The following is an 18,507-nucleotide window of genomic DNA, read 5'->3' on the forward strand; positions in this document are numbered from 1 at the left end:
GGGTAATAAAAATCCTTATATGTCCAAGATATTATCTGGAAAGTAAATTAAATATAATCTAGTTAAATCATTAATTTGGAATGTGGAATCCCAAGTGGAATTGACAATACACTTCACACTACTTAAATACTGTAAAAATAAAATAAAGCTTTATTTTGCCTGCTGTTGTTCTGTAAATGGCCTGGGGAGGATTAAGTTAAGTACCAAAGGGTTGTTCAGAGAATCTGTAACATCCCTAAGCAATTAAACAGGAAAATTTCCAGATAGTGACTGATGTTTGAAGTCACAGTTTCTATATGTTTGAACTCACAGAGTACTGTATATCCTCTTACACTTTATGGAACATAACCTAGTACCTGAAAGAATGGCAACTTGGAAATAAGTAATGATGAATTATTATTTTGCTGGAGAAGAGGCATAAGTTACATTTTGGCTTCATTTTTTTTTCTTTAGGGAAAGAGGAGGAGGTTCTTAATAGAAGTCTTTCCAAATCTACAAATACCTTTTTTAAAAAGTCATTTATAAAGTTACAGCAGAAGGTCTGTTTTGTGAACACACTATCTAAAGACGAAAGAAGAAAAGAAACTTTACATTTATTCCAGTATTTAACTGAAAGCGTTACTAAAATTTGTGTAGATAGGTACAATACTTTATATGGTATATTCACTAAAGCATCATGCAAACCATGTGAATGCCAAACCAAAATTATATCGTAACAGTCATTTAAATTATATGTAGCTCATTGAGGAATATTAAACTATTTTAATGAAAAATATACACATATTACCAATAATCAATGGCCCGACTGTTCTCTCCTTGAAGTCAATGCAAAATATGCACAGATTTCAGTGATCATGTGATCAAGTCCTTACATGCAGACTGCATCAATGCAACCTTATCGTTGATATTATAAATGCATAACGGAAAAGAAATTCAAAGTTGTAGTTCTTATTTATCAACATTTGAAAGTATTCTAGAACTACATAAACTGCTAACCTGCCTAGCAATTCAGGTTCAAGACATTATGTTGCCATACAGATCAACAGAATATGAGATCCATCCCTACCTATCCATGCCCAGTGCTGAACACAGGTTCATATCACAGTGCTTGATTGCCTGGTTTACTGTAACCTCCTTGTTTTCATAGATCTTAAGGGCAGAAGGGAACATTATGACCATTTAGTCTGACCGGTTGCATAACATAGACCATAGAACTTCAACCCTGTGATTCCTGCATCAGTCCCATAACTTCTGGATTACTAGACCATGTAATCTTTTAGAACAACATTCAATGTTGATTTAAAGACATCAAAATGAGGGCCAACCCATCACTTCTCAAGGTAAGCTGCTCCAACAGTTAATCACACTCACTGTTACAAATATGTGCCTTGTTTCCAGTTTAGAATTTATCTAGCTTCAAGTTTTAGCCACTGGACCTTGGTATGCCTTTGTCTGCTAACTTGCAGAACTCCTACTATCAGAAATCTCCCCACGTAGGTACTTACAGATTCTTTATCCATCCTGATTCTCAGCTCATCCTTTCTTCAACATGTGCAACATGTTGCAGCTAAAAACAAAACAAAAAAACCCCTTCCTTTCCTACAGCTTTTACCTTGTCACCCCCTCCTAGAATCCCTCTCACTTACTCCCCATCTCTTCCACATCAAACTCTTCATTCTCACTTTCAGGGTGCTGCAAAATTACACCTACACTCAGGCTATTTCTGTCTACTCCTAGCCTCATACCCTATTCTCTGCACACTCTTCTTGCCTTGTTGTTCCTCCTTGTCTTGTTCCATCACTCAAACCTTCATACCCTTTTTTATGCTGCTCCCGATGCTTGGAAAAACCTTCCTCTTTCAGCACACCAAGTGTCCCTCTTCTCTAATTCAAAGCCTTTCTCAAAACCCACTTTTTTTAGCGAGCTTTACACCCTGCCCTCTTCTCTTGTGCTAGCTATTCCTTACTCTATGCCCAACCTTATTATCAAATTTAAACAACAATAATACATCAAAAAGAAAAGGAGTACTTGTGGCACCTTAGAGACTAACAAATTTATTTGAGCATAAGCTTTCGTGAGCTACAGCTCACTTCATCGGATGTATTCAGTGGAAAATACAGTTGAGAGATTTATATACACAGAGAACATGAAACAAAGGGTGTTACCATACACACTGTAATGAGAGTGATCAGGTAAGGTGAGCTATTACCAGCAGGAGAGCAGGGGGGAGAAAACCTTTTGTAGTGATAATCAAGGTGGGGCATTTCCAGCAGTTGACAAGAACATCTGAGGAACGGGGGAGGGGGGGCGGGGGGGATTAAACATGGGGAAATAGTTTTACTTTGTGTAATCACCCATCCACTCCCAGTCTTTATTCAAGCCTAATGTAATGGTGTCCAGTTTGCAAATTAATTCCAATTCAGCAGTCTCTCGCTGGAGTCTGTTTTTGAAGTTTTTTTGTTGAAGAACAAACTTAGAACAACGCTTCTTCAGCTCTCGTCCCCTAATGCCCCTACTCTACTTGCGCTACACTGATGACATCTTCATCATCTGGAAAAGAAGCCCTTGAGGAATTCCAACATGATTTCAACAAATTCCATCCCACCATCAACCTCAGCCTGGACCAGTCCACACAAGAGATCCACTTCCTGGACACTACGGTGCTAACAAGTGATGGTCACATAAACACCACCCTATACCGGAAACTGACCGCTATGCCTACCTACATGCCTTCAGCTTTCATCCAGACCACACCACATGATCCATTGTCTACAGCCAATCTCTATGATACAACCGCATTTGCTCCAACCCCTCAGACAGAGACAAACACCTACAAGATCTCTATCAAGCATTCTTACAACTACAATACCCACGTGCTGAAGTGAAGAAACAGACTGACAGAGCCAGAAGAGCACCCAGAAGTCACCTACTACAGGACAGGCCCAACAAAGAAAATAACAGAACGCCACTAGACATCACCTTCAGCCGTCAACTAAAACCTCTCCAACGCATCATCAAGGATCTACAACCTATCCTGAAGGACGACCCATCACTCTCACAGATCTTGGGAGACAGGCCAGTCCTTGCTTACAGACAGCCCCCCAACCTGAAGCAATTACTCACCTCCAGACACACACCACACAACAAAACCACTAACCCAGGAACCTATCCTTGCAACAAAGCCCGTTGCCAACTGTGTCCACATATCTATTCAGGGGACACCATCATAGGGCCTAATCACATCAGCCACACTATATGAGGCTCGTTCACCTGCACATCTACCAATGTGATATATGCCATCATGTGCCAGCAATGCCCCTCTGACATGTACATTGGTCAAACTGGACAGTCTCTAGTAAAAGAATAAATGGACACAAATCAGACGTCAAGAATTAGAACATTCAAAAACCAGTTGGAGAACACTTCAATCTCTTTGGTCACTCGATTACAGACCTAAAAGTTGCAATTCTTCAACAAAAAGATTTCAAAAACAGACTCCAACGAGAGACTGCTGAATTGGAATTAATTTGCAAACTGGAGACCATTACATTAGGTTTGAATAGAGACTGGGAGTGGATGGGTCATTACACAAAGTAAAACTACTTCTCCATGTTTATTCCCCCCCTCCACCCCCCACTGTTCCTCAGACGTTCTTGTCAACTGCTGGAAATGGCCCACCTTGATTATCACTACAAAAGCTTTTTTCTCCCCCGCTCTCCTGCTGGTAATAGCTCACCTTAAGTGATCAGTCTCTTGTTACAGTGTGTATGGTAACACCCATTGTTTCATGTTCTCTATGTATATAAATCCCCCCACTGTATTTTCCACTGAATGCATCCGATGAAGTGAGCTGTAGCTCATGAAAGCTTACGCTCAAATAAATTTGTTCGTCTCTAAGGTCCCACAAGTACTCCTTTTCTTTTTGCGGATACAGACTAACACGGCTGCTACTCTGAAACCTGAAATAAAACATCAGTAATTACAGCTTCAGATGCAACATAATATTAAACTACATTTTCATTTTTATAGAACTTGCCTCATCCTTCTCTGCCCAATCCTGTATCTGGTGTCATCATTTCCTTTGTTTGTCTAACTTAGCCTGAATGTGCAAACATTTATGCATAACGAGCATTCCTAATGAACTGAATAGGACTGCTCACATGTGTAACTACTTATGTAAATTAGTGCTTGTAGAATCAGGGCTTCAGATGGTAAACTCTTTCTGATAGAGATTGTCTCCCCCCTCCCCCAATCAAATGCCATATAAACTTACTGATCTCTCTCAAATAACAACCACCATTAATAATATGGGCAGGGGAGGCATGTGTCAGTCCCAGGACTGCTAAAGCTTAACATTATAGCTTTACAGACAGACATCAAGAGGGACTGAGTGTGCTGTGTTTGGAATCGGCCCCATTTTGGAGTGAGGAAGAAAAGAAAAACAGAGATATACTTAGCTAAACCGAACTATGGCTTATGAAAGGTGAAGAACATATGGGGCATGTTCTGATCTCTGTCACACTAACAAAACACTGGATTAATTCTACTGAATTCAATGGAGTTTCATTAGATTTGAACCAGTGTAACTAACATTAAAATCCAGTCCATTGTCTTTAGCAGTAGATTCATAATACGGAAAGGAAGTGAGAGGAGTGTTAAGTATTAAAAATAAACGGTTAAGCTAAGTTGATAATAAGCAATTGATACTAGGGATAGGCAACCTGGCCCAAACTTCAGATTATACCAGAAATTTGGAAAAAATCCCTTTCTTCACATTAATTTATCATGGGCCCCCATTGAAGTTTGCTTTTTTAATTTGGTTGCACTCAGTCAGTATCCCCTTGCCTTGTGCAGTGCTGAGAGAGAGTATGTTATAGACAGTTTTGGGTGGTTACTGGCAAACAAATAGTTTTCAGGGAAGCAATTCAGGGAATCTAATATAACCACATGGGTTTTACACTTGTGAAAGCAGTGAGTTCCTTGGTCAGTCTACTGTCTTGCAAGACAGAATTCCATAACTATGAGCCAGCTGCTGAGAAGAACCTATCCTCTGTGCTTATGATAAATACCATATGCTCCAGTATTCCTAAGGAACACGGCTGTCTTGGAGACAAATGGGGCTTCTGAGATAACTGGGGCCTATCCCAATAATGGGCTTGAAGATCAAGATAAGGACCTTGAAGTAGATCCAGTGTAGTATGTAGAGCCACTGCAGAAATGTAGTGGCCCATCCCTTTTCCTGACCCCTAACAGACCTCTTACTTTCACTAAAATCCACATCGGATCTAACAAGGTTTGGCAATCTTTGCTAGGATTTCTGACAGCTTCATAATACACAGCTTTTGTAAATGGAAATGCCTCATCAATCTATTAAATTCTCTGAGGGGGTCAACAAGCATATGGACAAGTGTAGTACAGTCTATATAGTGTACTTGGACTTTCAGAAAGCCTTAGACTAGGTCCATCACCAAAGGCTCTTAAGCAAACTAAGCAATCATATGATTGGAGGGAAGGTCGTCTCATGGATCAGTAACTGGATAGGAAATAAAGGGTAGGAATAAATGGTCAGTTTTCACAATGTTGAGACATAAATAGCAGGGTCCCCCAAAGATCTGTGCTAGAACCTGTGCTGTTCAACATATTCATTCATAAACAATCTAGAAAAAGAGGTGAACAGTAAGGTGGCAAAATTTATAGTCGATACAAAATTACTCAAGACAATTAAGTCCAAAGCTGACTGCGAAGAGTTACAAAGGGATCTCATTAAAGTGGGTGACTGTAATGGGGTTCTCAGTTGGCCGAGGGGCCAAGCGGTTAGCATCCATTCAGTTATAGCAACCACCCACTCCACCAGGCTCTGATCCAGGGCCCTAGGAAGGTTAGCAGTGTTCAGCCTCCAGGAGGGGCCCTCTGACCTACCTTTAGGGTGACCAGGTGTCTGGTTTTTGACTGGAACACCTGGTCAAAAAGGGACCCTGGTGGCTCTGGTCAGCACTGCTGACTGGCCTGTTAAAAGTCCGGTCAGCGGTGCTGCGCTGCTGAGGCAGGCTAGTCCCTACCTGTCCAGGGTGGCACCATGCTGCACCCTGGAAGTGGCCAGCAGGTCCGGCTACTAGGTGGTGGGGCCACGGGGCTCCAAGTGCTGCTCCCACCCCGAGAACTGGCCCCACATTCCCATTGGGTGGTTCCCAGCCAGTGGGAGTGAGGGTGGGGGGTTTGGTGGTGCCTCCAGGCTAGAGCAGCGCATGGAGCCTCCTGGCCCACCCTGCCTAGGAGCTGGACCTGCTAGTTGTTCACTGTTTCCGGGACATGTGCAGTGCAGTGACAGCACAGGTGCGGGAAGTAGGGGTGCAGGGGGTGCTTCCTGCACCTATGCCCTGCTCCTGGCCCTCCGCCCCCCAACCCCTCCCCTCCCCTCACCTGGGGGTGGGGTTCGGGTCCTGGCTGCTGACCCCCGAGCTCTGCACCGGTCCCACCCCCACACCTAGGCCTCTGCTCCTGGGACCATGGCTGCTGCCCCCATGCCCGGGGCCCTGCACCTAGCCCCATGGCTGGGGCTCTGCTCCTGGCCCCGCACTAGGTGCCAGGACAGGCAGGCAGCCTGCCTTAGCCCCCCTGTTGCACCGCTGACCGGGAGCCGCCCGAGGTAAGTCCGTGCCCCAACTTCAAGCCCCAACCCCCTGCACCAGCCCTCCCCAACCCCGAGCCCCCTCTTGCACCCCAAAACCCTCATCCCCAGCCCCAGCCCAGAGCCAGCACCCCCAGCCCAGAGCCATCACCCTCTCCCACACCCCAATATCCTGCCTGAACCTGCAGCCCCCTCCCGCATTCCAAATCCCTTGGCCTTACTCCCCAGCTGGAAGCCCCCTCCAAAACCCAAATCCCTCATTCCCCAGCCCCACCCCAGAGTCTGCACCCTCAGCAAGAATCCTCACTCCCTCCCACACCCCAACTCCCTGCCCCAGCCCAGAGCCCGCTCCCGCACCCTGAACCCCTCATTTCTGGCCCCACCCAAGTGAAAGTGAGTGAGGGTGGGGGAAAGCGAGCAGGAGGCAGGGCCTCAGGGAAGGGGCGGGACTAAGGTGTTTGGTTTTGTGAGACAAGAAAGTTGGCAACCCTAGCTACCTTCCCTGTGTCGCTTCCTTCTCTCAGCTTCTGGTCCCAGATAAGAAGAAGAAGATAAGAAGAAAGGAAAAAGGAAACCAACCTGCCACCCCAGCTGAACTCCACATACAGTCCTGTTCCTTCAGGGAGGCTTCTCCAGCCCCTTTTGGCAGGAGCCTTCACGGTACATCTGCACTCCTCCCCACCCACCCCCTTCTGCACTGGGTTACTTTCTTTTCCACTCTGTCTCCAGCTGGAGCATTTTCTGCCAGGTTGGAGGGGTGGAGCTAGCTGGGCCTGGAATAGTCCTTTAACCCCTTCCATCCCAGTGTGGGGTTTGTATAGAATGACAAAATGGCAGATGAAATTCAGTGTTGATAAGTGCAAAGTAATGCACATTAGAAAAAATAATCCCAACTTTACATTCAAAATGATGGGGTTTAAATTAGCTAATACCACTCAAGGAAGAAATTTTGGAATCATTGTGGATAGTTCCCTGAAAACATACACTCAACATGCAGCAGCAGTCAAAAAGCTAACAGAATGTTAGAAACCATTAGGAAAGGGATAAAAAATAGGACAGAAAATATCATAATGCTACTATATAAATTCATAGTATGCCCACACCTTGAATACCGTGTGCAGTTCTGGTTATCCGATCTCAAAAAAAAAGATATATTAGAATTGGAAAAAGTACAGAGAAGGGCAACAACAATGATTAGTTATATGGAAAAGCTTCCATATGAGGAGAAATTAAAAAGACTGGGACTGTTCAGGTTACAAAAAACGATGATTAGGGAGGACATGATAGAGGTCTATAAAAGCATGACTGGTGTGGAGAAAGTGAATAAGGAAGCATTATTTACCCCTTCACATAACACAAAAACCAGGGTCACCCAATGAAATTAACAGCCAACAGGTTTAAAACAAACAAAAGGAAGTGCTTCTTCACATAACACAAAGTCATGGGATGTCATGAAGGTCAAAAGTATAACTGGATTCAAAAAGGATTTGGCTAAGTTCATGGAGGATGGGTCCATCAATAGCTGTTAGCCAATAGGGTCAGAGACACAACCCCATGCTCCAAGTTCCATAAATCTCCAACTGCCAGAAGTGGGACTGGACGACAGCGGTTGGACCACTCAAAATTGCACTGTTCTGTTCTTTCTCTGTGAAGCATTTGGCACTGGCCACTACCAGAAGACAGATTACTGGGCTAGACTGGTCTGACCCAGTATGGCCGTTTTTATGAGTTCTGAACTTCCCCAAAGTCAGAGAGGGACAATACATTTGGGAATGCCTTGGACCCAAGAAAGGTCAAGAACTCATGAAATTTGAAGAAAATGACTGGCTGGAGCCCAGCAGAAACAGTGTCAGACATAAGACTTTCCAATGAAATATTTATTAACCAAGTTAGAAAGGCTTGTAGGAATCAGAGAGTAAACTGAAGGGCAGAGGAAGAGAAGTGTTAGGTTGACTGAAATGTAGAGGGGTTGGACTAGGAGAAGAAATGGAGAGGAGGAAGGATTTCTCAGAATGTTTGGATAGATTAAGATAAGCTTGCTTACTTATCAAGGCCAAACCTTTTGAGAGTAATCACCAATAACTGATAATCTGAAATGCCATACCAATGCATTTTTCATATTAAAAGGTTAAATAACTTTTAACTATAATCCACTGTAGCACCCTTAATCCAGTAACATTCATTCAGAACTAAAATGAAACACTCGCAATGTTTTATCTATATGCCTCTATATTAAACAACATGTATTATACACTTATTTCGTTTATTTTTGTTCAATATTTTGACTAGCCAATTACAATACCTCTTCCTAGTTTTAATTAGCAAAAGAAAAATGGGGAATTTTATTGGTATGAATGTAAAAGAAATACAATCCTTTTAAAACTATTTATTTTCATTTAACTGAACTGCCTTGCCATATTAAAAAAACATTTTTACAAAGGTTAAATAAAGTATTTCATGGCAACCGCTGCTGCTTAGTGCCTGTGTAACAAGAAACATGAGCCAGCCAAAGTTGTGCAAGTTGGTTTTCTTTCCCAGTAAGAGAATGTGGTATCTAAGACCTTGTCCTAACTCATTTTATCCCCAAGTGTAAGTCAAGTATGAACTAATGCCTGGAGGGAAGTCCCTGACTCCAAAAGTATGGATTATTTCATATTTATCTTACAATCTGCTCTCAGAGTTCTTAAAATTCACTAACTTGGCAAGTCAGGAATTATCATGAGAAATGAAATAATTTCATAACTATGAAGTCATCTAGCATTCCATGAATCTGACACTCACAGGGCTTGTCCAGGCTTGGGCATTATTCTGATCTTTAAATAATAGGTTGTTCAATATCCAGTTCAGCCTGGAACAGTTAGAAAAGTGCCACAACATTACAGGCACAACACAAAGCCTTAATCAAGTTGCTTTTTTCAGTACAAACAGACTTGAGTTAATATCTCACTTAAAAAAAAAAACATTTTACAGATGACGACATTTGCAATATTCTTAATAAACGTGGTTTGCGTGACCTAAAATGTCAAAATATTATGTTGACAGTTAAGATGAACCATCTTTCTAATGCAAATGGCATTTACAATGATTGCTGTCTAAAATTAATCACATGAACTACACTTACATTTGGATGCAAAGGTTCTGAACATTTTTTGAAGAAAATTAGCTTATAATTGAATAGTGTATGGAAAACCTGTGCTTCCATGCATCATCAGTGAAGCTGCCTCAGTCCCCAGTTTCAATCCCTAAATTTGCTGTCATGGGAAAGGCAGTGAAAATGTTAACAGAACAATAGCATTCCAGAGACTATTGCAGCGGGTTGATATAGGTTCAGCATAACAATCTAGTGTCAGCCCAGGAAATGCTAAAAGCCTCTAAAATTTGGTGCCACCCTTGTATTGTTGACCTTTTTGTTCTGGTGGGCACTAGCTCAAAGAACTAGGGATTGCTGTCCTGTTCTTACATTAACCCTGCTCTCCTCAGTGAGATCTCTAGCTCCATCTTGGTCCGCTTTTCCTTGTCCCTCTTCTTCAAGACCTGCCTTTTCTTTCCATTCCCTTTCCTTCTGCCAGCTGTGCATTCTTTCTTACTCACATGTAGCTGATGCACAATGCAGTGCCTCACCTAAGATGGCTGGCAGAACTACAGAAGATAAATGTTAAGCCCTGCCTGGCTTTCTCTCCAAAATGTTGCCTCTCAAACTGCAGATTTTGGGTGTCTGTTGGTTAATAATTTAATGTACATTAATTAAATCGTGAAGTAATCTAATTTCTTAGGATCCAGTTCTGCCATCTGCACTCAGGTTGCGTAGTACCTTACTCCACAAGTAGACTAATTGAAAACTATGGGATTACCCACAAAACAAGCTACTACTCAGTGTGAGGGTAGAAGAATTTGACCCTTAGATTGTAAAATCTCTGGGGAAAGGACCATGCCAACCTATGTGTTTGTAAATATCCTAGCATAACACAGCCCTGATCTTGATTATTACTGTGTAGACCTTCAGAATTTTGAAGATGTTGGCTTTATGGTTAGCCACACACTGTAATAGAAAATTCCCCACTCTGTGCCTATTCCTGCTCTCAATGAAGTCAATGGCAAAACTCCCATTGTCTTCACTGATGAAGGGTTGGGGCTTTAATGTTGCCATTATTTACCAAACATCATTCTGTTAACCCAAAAAGGATTTGCGTATGGGCACCAGCTAGGAAAACTATTTTTCACAATGTCCCCCCTTTCTCTTGGTATTTACATCCACCCCTCAATAAATAAACCAAACCAAACCAAACCTCTGGCCTCTGCCAGAGGAGTTGAAAGAAGGAAATTGTATAGCAGCAGCAGCTAATAGGAGGATGAGTGACAAAGTAGATCCTGTTGTACATAGTCCTGTATTGCAAGTTGTCCAAGGTAACAAAGGTGCTGCTCTGCTCATTATATAGAATTGTTTATAAAAATAAGCACAAGTTAAAGACAGAAAGACTAGTACAAACTGGATTGTTCAGGTTAAAAAAAATGCAATGAGGGGGTCTTCAAGGTTCCTGATAATGTCATAGATTGGCATGCCAATGATTGGAAAGATTCTAGAAATGGGAGGAAATGTTCATAATTGAAATAATCAAAATATGTTTTATCTGGTTGATTTTAATGGCCAATTAGAAAAACGAAACAGAATTTGTAGTGCACGGTGGCAGGGTTCGCATAGCCACTTCGTGCATGGCAGGCTAGAGCACTAGATTTATATCCGGCTTGCTGCACATTAACAGACCAGATAGAAAAGCTCTCACATTATCTTATCCCTTGTTGGGCCCAAGATGTCCCCTTATTAGCACAACAGGCCTCTCCCCCACGTTAATGTATGCCTATACAATCTCCAACATCTTTGAAGGTTAATTCAGCCTTGAAATCAATAGCTGTTAGCCAATATTCCGCTGATTGGAGTGGCATCTGCAACAACTTACTCTAGGGCTGAGTTTGGTCCACAAAAGTTACAAAGTCAATGTAAGGTATGCTTGTGTTGCACACCCACTGACTGCCACTTCAGCAAAAGTTACAGTCAGTTTGCCACTTACATCTGTTTCCTAATCAACTTATAGATCTCAGCCACATCTATTATAATTGCCCCCCTAAACATTACCTTCTCTTACACATCAGGATTGAAATTTTCAAGGTGCCCAAGGGAATTAGACACCCAGTTTCCACTGAATTTCTCTTTGGTTTCTTTAAAAATCCGAGCCCAGATGTTTGGTTACAGAAATACAGATTGACAAACAGGGTGGAAATAGGCTTTTTAATGGTATATGGCCTCCTCTCAGGAAGAGTTGTGTGAACACCACATGAAGAACAGATCCCAAAAAACTATGCACTGAGAAAATCAATTTTAAGAACCTGGCAAATTAATTTTTTTGCTTTGGTTCAGAAGCTTGAATTTTGATGAACATGATTTTTCTTTGGGAAGGGTGTGTGCATGTCCAGTTCCAAATCTGAATCACGTGTAAACACTTCTGGATTTCCTCATCCCTTTATTTATCTCTTATGTCTGATGTAGCTTCAGCATGAGGCTCCTGATGGAATTGGAAAGCTAAAGATAGCTGAGCACATGAATAAAAACATAGAATCAATGAATAAAACCCCCAGCCAATTTTAACAATTGCTGCATTTGTAATGCTGTTTCTGACATACCTGTGGGGACTTGTGAGAGCGCCAGCTGTACTGGTGACTGTGGAGGCTAGCCAGCAAAACATTTTCGTCAGTATCCACCTGGCCAAACCGCAATGTCTCCTGTGTGTCATTACAGATCACAAAATGGCTAAAGACCAACTCCTCTGCCTCCGGGCATTGGTTCTGAAAGAAAAAGAATATGAAAGCCAACAAGCATCAGCTTAATTGCAAGATGTTTGGCAGCTGTCTGCCCAGTGGCGATAGTTACAACACAGAAATGCTGTAAGATCTGTTGTCATTAGCTTTGGTTACAAAGTATTCTATATTGCCAGCATAAGCACAAACAAGTGCCGGGGTCTAAAATGTGTGTCCCAAGAATGTATTTTGATTTTTGCTCTTCTACTGTAAATCATAACCATTCAAAGCTAGAAGGAAAATGAAATATCCCAACTTTTAGAAATGACTAGTGCAAAATTAACATATGTTGGAAATAATGTGCTCTGTGGTGCAGATATGCATTAGAGGCTGAATATAAAGCAATGCTATTGTTCCTCCAAGCTTGATAAAGATCTGCAAGGCCAACAGGGCACATGTCCTGCTCCCCAGGTTCTTCTTTTACTTTAAAATGCTGCTGTGGAACTTTCTGGAGCAAATCTTTCCTCCAAGAAGTCTCTCTCTTGTGATGCTGCAACACTTCAAAGTAGCAGGACAGCTAGGGCTTCAACTTGGGGACTAGTTCCACAAATCCACAGGGATTTTTTGAAAATACATCATGTAATTTAATGGCTCAACATGCAAAATATTAAACTGCCTAATGCATTTTCATAACATCATTTTAACTTGGTAGAAATACTCCCTGCTCAATGTAGCAGTCCCTCCCCCACTCTTTGTATCTGGCTCCTTTTCAGTTCTGAGGTATCACAGCAGAGCAAAGAGCATTCTGGGCATCTTTCCACCACTTATTCTATTTGCATGATGGGACTCCATGACAGTCAATATAAATTATCAGGCCACAGGGCTTTACTCACGCCTACAGGCACAAACTGCAATCTCCTGCACCAGGAGAGGCATTCACTGCTGCAGGAGAATTGGAGGCAATATTGCAGCCCTCCCCCAGGGAGGGTTTTGTCAGGATGGAGCCGCTGAAAAGTATACTCAAGGATTGCATAGCAACTCTGCCAATGGAAACTGCCTGAGGGATGTGATGAGTACCATAGCCTTCCCACTCCCTCCTATACCCTCACCCACTTTCTGGGTGGCTCTCACAATTATGCCAAATTGGTCCCTTGTACAGGTTTGCAAGTGGCTGGTGCCACTGTCTTTTTGCAGGCAAACTTTCTGCAGCTGGGATCCTGGAGCTAGAGACTGATCAGGGCGCATTGTTTAGCTCAGCTGAAACAAGGTGTCACTTAACTAAGTAATCCTTTCACCCCTTAAATGGCAGGTTTCTGTAACGCAGTGCTCTCAAACATTTTCACAGAGAAATCACCTCACAAATTCCTCTCCTGCAACCCCATCACCATTGTGCCAACTCTCTCCTTTTCCACTTGCTATCACATAACACCCTTGTGGCAAATGGAGCAGTTGCTTACATGAGGAAGTAATACTAGAATACTATTTATGCAATTTTATGTATATAGCATATATAAATTATCACATTATTTACTTTTGGTTTTCATTTATTTTCCACCCATCTTTCCCTGCACATGCGTCTCTATCATTGTTCTCTTCTTCTCTCTCTCTCTGTTGCTTGGTTGCCTTTTCCCCTCAACATATTGTCCAGTTGCTCCATTCCCATCTCTCCTTCCTAGGATATTTTTCCCCTGCTGGCAGGCAGCTCCAGGCTCACAGGTAGCTTCAGTCTTTGAGAGCTACTTCTATTTCCTCCACTCCCCGTCTTATGTAGCGGAGTTCCCTCCCTAGTAGAAAAAGTGAGGTTGGCTCCTACTATAGCTACTTTCACAAGCTTTCCAAGATCTCTGACAACGATGTGTCTGGAAACCTGAAAAAGCATCTGGAAGCAAGGAAGAGAGCCAGGAACATATGACCAGACAGCTCTCTACAGACCACTAATGGTCCATGAACACAGTTTGGTACCTGCTATTGTCACAATAGTAAGAAAAACAGTGTGGGACAGATTTTCAGAAAGTTAGGTGTGCAAGATGTGTGCCAAATTTAAACCTAAATTATGCCAAATTGTGCCCTTGGATGTGAGTGCCTGGCTATTATTGAATTCAGTGTGAGCTTTGTGTGCAAATCAAAAGGTAAAATTTAGCCCCTGTGGTGACTGCATGTACAATTTAGGTAACTTAGCATGAAAATGACTAATTAAGTGCATTTGTGTACTACATTATCTGGTTTGTGAGAGCAATTAAGTGTGTAACTGGACACCTAACTTCTGAAAATCTGGCCCTTTGTCATGAATTTCTCTTCATTATGCTGCATATCTTCCATGAATAGTTAGTCAACTAAGCTAACATTTGTCAAAGTCACCCTTTTTGTAAGGAGTAAAACTCATTATAGAGCATCTGTATTCATTGTATTCAGCAGCTGATCTGGGTATACTAGATAGTGACATATACAGTGCCACTTCAGAGAGCACAGTTTATTTTGGCATTCTCTAGTGATGGATCTATGACTTCTCACTCTCAAACTGCCATACCCATATATCTACCACAAACAGCTTTATGAAACCTTCTTTTTTAAAGAGAGGATTTAAAATCTAAGGAACTCAGTAGGTTATTTGAGTCAAACTTAGCTCAGACCTTAGTGAATTTAATACAACACTTTCCCCCCCAAGGAAACAGCCACTGGATTTGTCTTCTTGGTTCTGCAGCCAGAAAGCCTGAAACAATAGCACCACAAGGAGTTTGAGCTTCATTCTTCTTAATGGAGTATTAATATGAAGCTCAATTACCATGAAGAGTAACTTCATGCATTTACTGATGTGCAAAAATAATTCAATAGGCCAAGCCTAATTTTAATTTTGCACCAGTGCATATGTACAATTAATGATTGGCACCTGGGGCAACAAGGTCGCATTTAAGATGCCAGAATAAATGCTTCACAGGCTATGGGATTGCACACCTTGGGTGTGTGACCCTGATCTAACATTGTGTATATGTATCTAAAGTCCACATATGGCTTCCATCCATGTAGTATCTGAGTCCCCCCCCCCTCCCCAGTTTTCATGTATTCATCCTCACAACACGGCTGTGAGGTAGGGAAGTGTTATTATTCCATTTTATGCATAGACTACTGAGGCTCAGTTACTTGCCTGAAGTCACACAGGAAGTCTGTGTGGAGCAGGGAACTGAACCCTGCCTCTCCCAAATCCAGGCTATTGCCCAAACCATCAGATCATCCTTCCTCTCATTTATCTCCAAGGGCAGCATGCAGCACTGTTCCATCAGAGTATACTAACAGCAGTAACCACATTTAATGTCAAATACTGACAGCAGTTACTAGCATTATATGCTTGAAGTGCTCTCAGCATCTATTGTCTTTAGCAGCAGTGTTTCTAAGACTTAGATACAAGGTCATAGGTCATACTGGATTCTATTCACATAACTCGGGTCATAGGGCCCCCAAAAGAGGAAAGTTTACCTGAAGGGGAGTTGCAGTGGCACAAGATACCAGTCACCTGCTGGAGGAGTGGGGCTTAGAGGTGGCCGCTGATGCCCCAAAGGAAAACAAAACCAGTCAGAGAAAAGGGGATGTCAAGAGTGACTTGTGGATGTGCTAATTCAGCACATCACTCATGGAGCCTCTGCTGGTGGGATTCCTCCATATCTCACATTATTGATGAAAGATATCTTTCTCCAGCAGAACACTGCCTGCTCTCCCTTGATGTTAGCACCCACTGAGGCACAGTGGGTGAATTTAGCCCCAAAGCTGCTGCTAATGTCTAGTAGTAGAAATGTCTGGGGTGGGAGGGTTCTGAAAGGGAGAAAAGAGCCAAAAGCAGGAGAGAAAGAAGTGTAGACTGGCAAAGGGGAGGATAGGAATAACAGTTAAAGGGGGGGATCTAATCACCAGACACAAAGAAAGAAAAACAAAAATTGGGGCACTGTGCAGGAATCATGTCAGCAGAGGACTGGCTGGCCACTAAAGGAGCTGCAAACAAAAAACATGCCTAAGACTGGGTTAGGGAAAAATGCTCTCTTGAATCAAAATAACAATCAAAGGAATTGACAAAAGATCAACAACCTGAACTGGGTATGGACAAAGGTCAGTTCCTGCGGGACAACTCCCTGCCCTCTCTAGTCTGTTCCTAGGCCTTTCTTTTCCTTCAGGGAGGCCTGGAAAGTCTCTCTTGTTCACAGGCTTTCAAATAATTTGTGAACTCAATTCAGAGAGGAAACCCCCTTCTCTATATACTGCTGGTCCTCAAGCTTTCCCTGGTCTCAGGACTCTGTGCTCATTTGAATGACCATAGACAGAAAGATCTTCCAGCTCACAGTTATTTCAAAGCAGTGTTGGGTTTGGGAATGAATCATAAACGTGTCAGCCCTGTACATGGGGTTATCTTCTGAAATTTTTGCAAGCTACTGTACAGTGTGGAAGAGTTTTGCATATATTACTTAATGTGGCTGTTCCGATGAAAGGACTTCAGTAATTTCACATATCCTTTCCCAACTGTTTCTCTAAGACAGAACAGAAACCTTTGATGACTGTTACAGTCAAAACCTAAGGTATGAGGTGCCTGCTGCATTTTGACATTATCAACTGGAATTTAAATAGCAGCTATATGCATGTTTTCCATACACCATTCCTTCTTCCAATCCTTGTAGCAGAGATACAAGTGTATCACAGATACAAGGAAGCTGCTGTGATCACTGATATCTGCCTGACTGGAAGATATCTTGGAAATCAGACTGAGTTTTCTCAATGAACTGGGATCAATCTGCTAGTAACAGAAAGGTTAAGCACCATATGGCCTTAAGGGAAAAATGAACTGGTTTCCTGATCTTTAAAAAGTGATGTTTAATAAATTCTAAGGGGTTCAGAAAAACATTTCGGTCACAAAGGGGATGTTTACATTTTTCTAAAATATACTCCCATAGTACGTACTTGGGGAGCTATTTTATCAACTGACCCTTTGCCTATGGAATTCAGTGAAATGCTAATGATTTAAAACAATTTGGAATGGTTTAAATGTTCAAATACAGTAAAAAAAATTGCATCATTATTCAAGTGAAGCATGCATTTTCTATTTCAGCGTATACTCTATTATTAAATAATAACCCCTTAATGTTCCCTATACATTACTTTTAAATTTAAAACCTTATTTACTTTAGCTTTGCATTCAGTTGTGCATTAGATTGTTACAGCTTGTATTTGAACAGGCATTTCATATTATAAAAGATTAGACAATGAAACACAAAGTTAATAAGGGAAATTGTTTTTTAAAAAAGAGCTAATCCCCCCTCCGGTTTTCAGCACGTGACCTAGAAGTATAAAGCAAAATATGTGCTTGGTGTTTTTTAGGCCTAATCTACTTTTAAAACTTTCATCATTACTAAATCAATCCACATCTAGGAAACAAAGACATTGACGAAGGCTTCTGTTAAACTTGAACTCTTAACCTAAAGGTGCAAGGCCAAATTGCTTCATGCTTCATCTGTCTGTCCCATCCACACGGAATATAAAATTACTTGTGTCATATATTAATCCAGTAAAAAAAATATGTGGAGAATTATTTTTCCTGCTTATTAAATACATGTTTCTTGTTGGCAGCATTTACTCTGTACTCGATGTGAACACTGTACATCAAACAATACGTACAATTGGGAAATTCATTTTTCCCCCTTGTGGAGGTAAAACCACATACATAACAGCTTGGTAGCAATTTATTTAATAAGCAGTTTTCAACCCACTTCTGTGTCAAATGTCCCCTAATTTCAAAGTAGTGCAAGTTTTTAATCTAGAATACTCAGGGCTAGATACCCACCACATCAGAACATGGTGGCAAGTACCCTTGACATGAGAGGAAACGAGAAAATTACAGCAACAATTACAGAAGTATATCCTCCTGTGGATCATGTTAACATTGCCAAAGCCATGTATAAATCAGAACCAACTATTCATAGAATGTACCTGTCAGCAATATACTATGCGACATATGGCTCTACTTAATCAAATATACAAGTCCATTTTTTCAACTCAGAATATTCCTTCAAGGCACTGTGTAGTCAGTCAGCCATTTACATTCTGATGTGGTT

The 18,507-nt window shown here is 41.8% G+C and overlaps 1 protein-coding gene across 1 annotated transcript in view; it reads right to left on the reverse strand.

Moving 5' to 3' along the window:
* VPS13B (vacuolar protein sorting 13 homolog B) overlaps positions 1-18,507 on the reverse strand; it is a 913,989-nt gene that overhangs the window by 64,192 nt on the left and 831,290 nt on the right. The window contains exon 43 of the mRNA XM_074944046.1: positions 12,305-12,466. Coding sequence (XP_074800147.1) covers positions 12,305-12,466 — 162 coding nt within the window. The remainder of the gene's footprint in view (positions 1-12,304; positions 12,467-18,507) is intronic.

Source organism: Natator depressus, chromosome 2, assembly GCF_965152275.1.
Source record: "Natator depressus isolate rNatDep1 chromosome 2, rNatDep2.hap1, whole genome shotgun sequence".
In the NCBI taxonomy this organism is placed as follows: Eukaryota; Metazoa; Chordata; order Testudines; family Cheloniidae; genus Natator; species Natator depressus.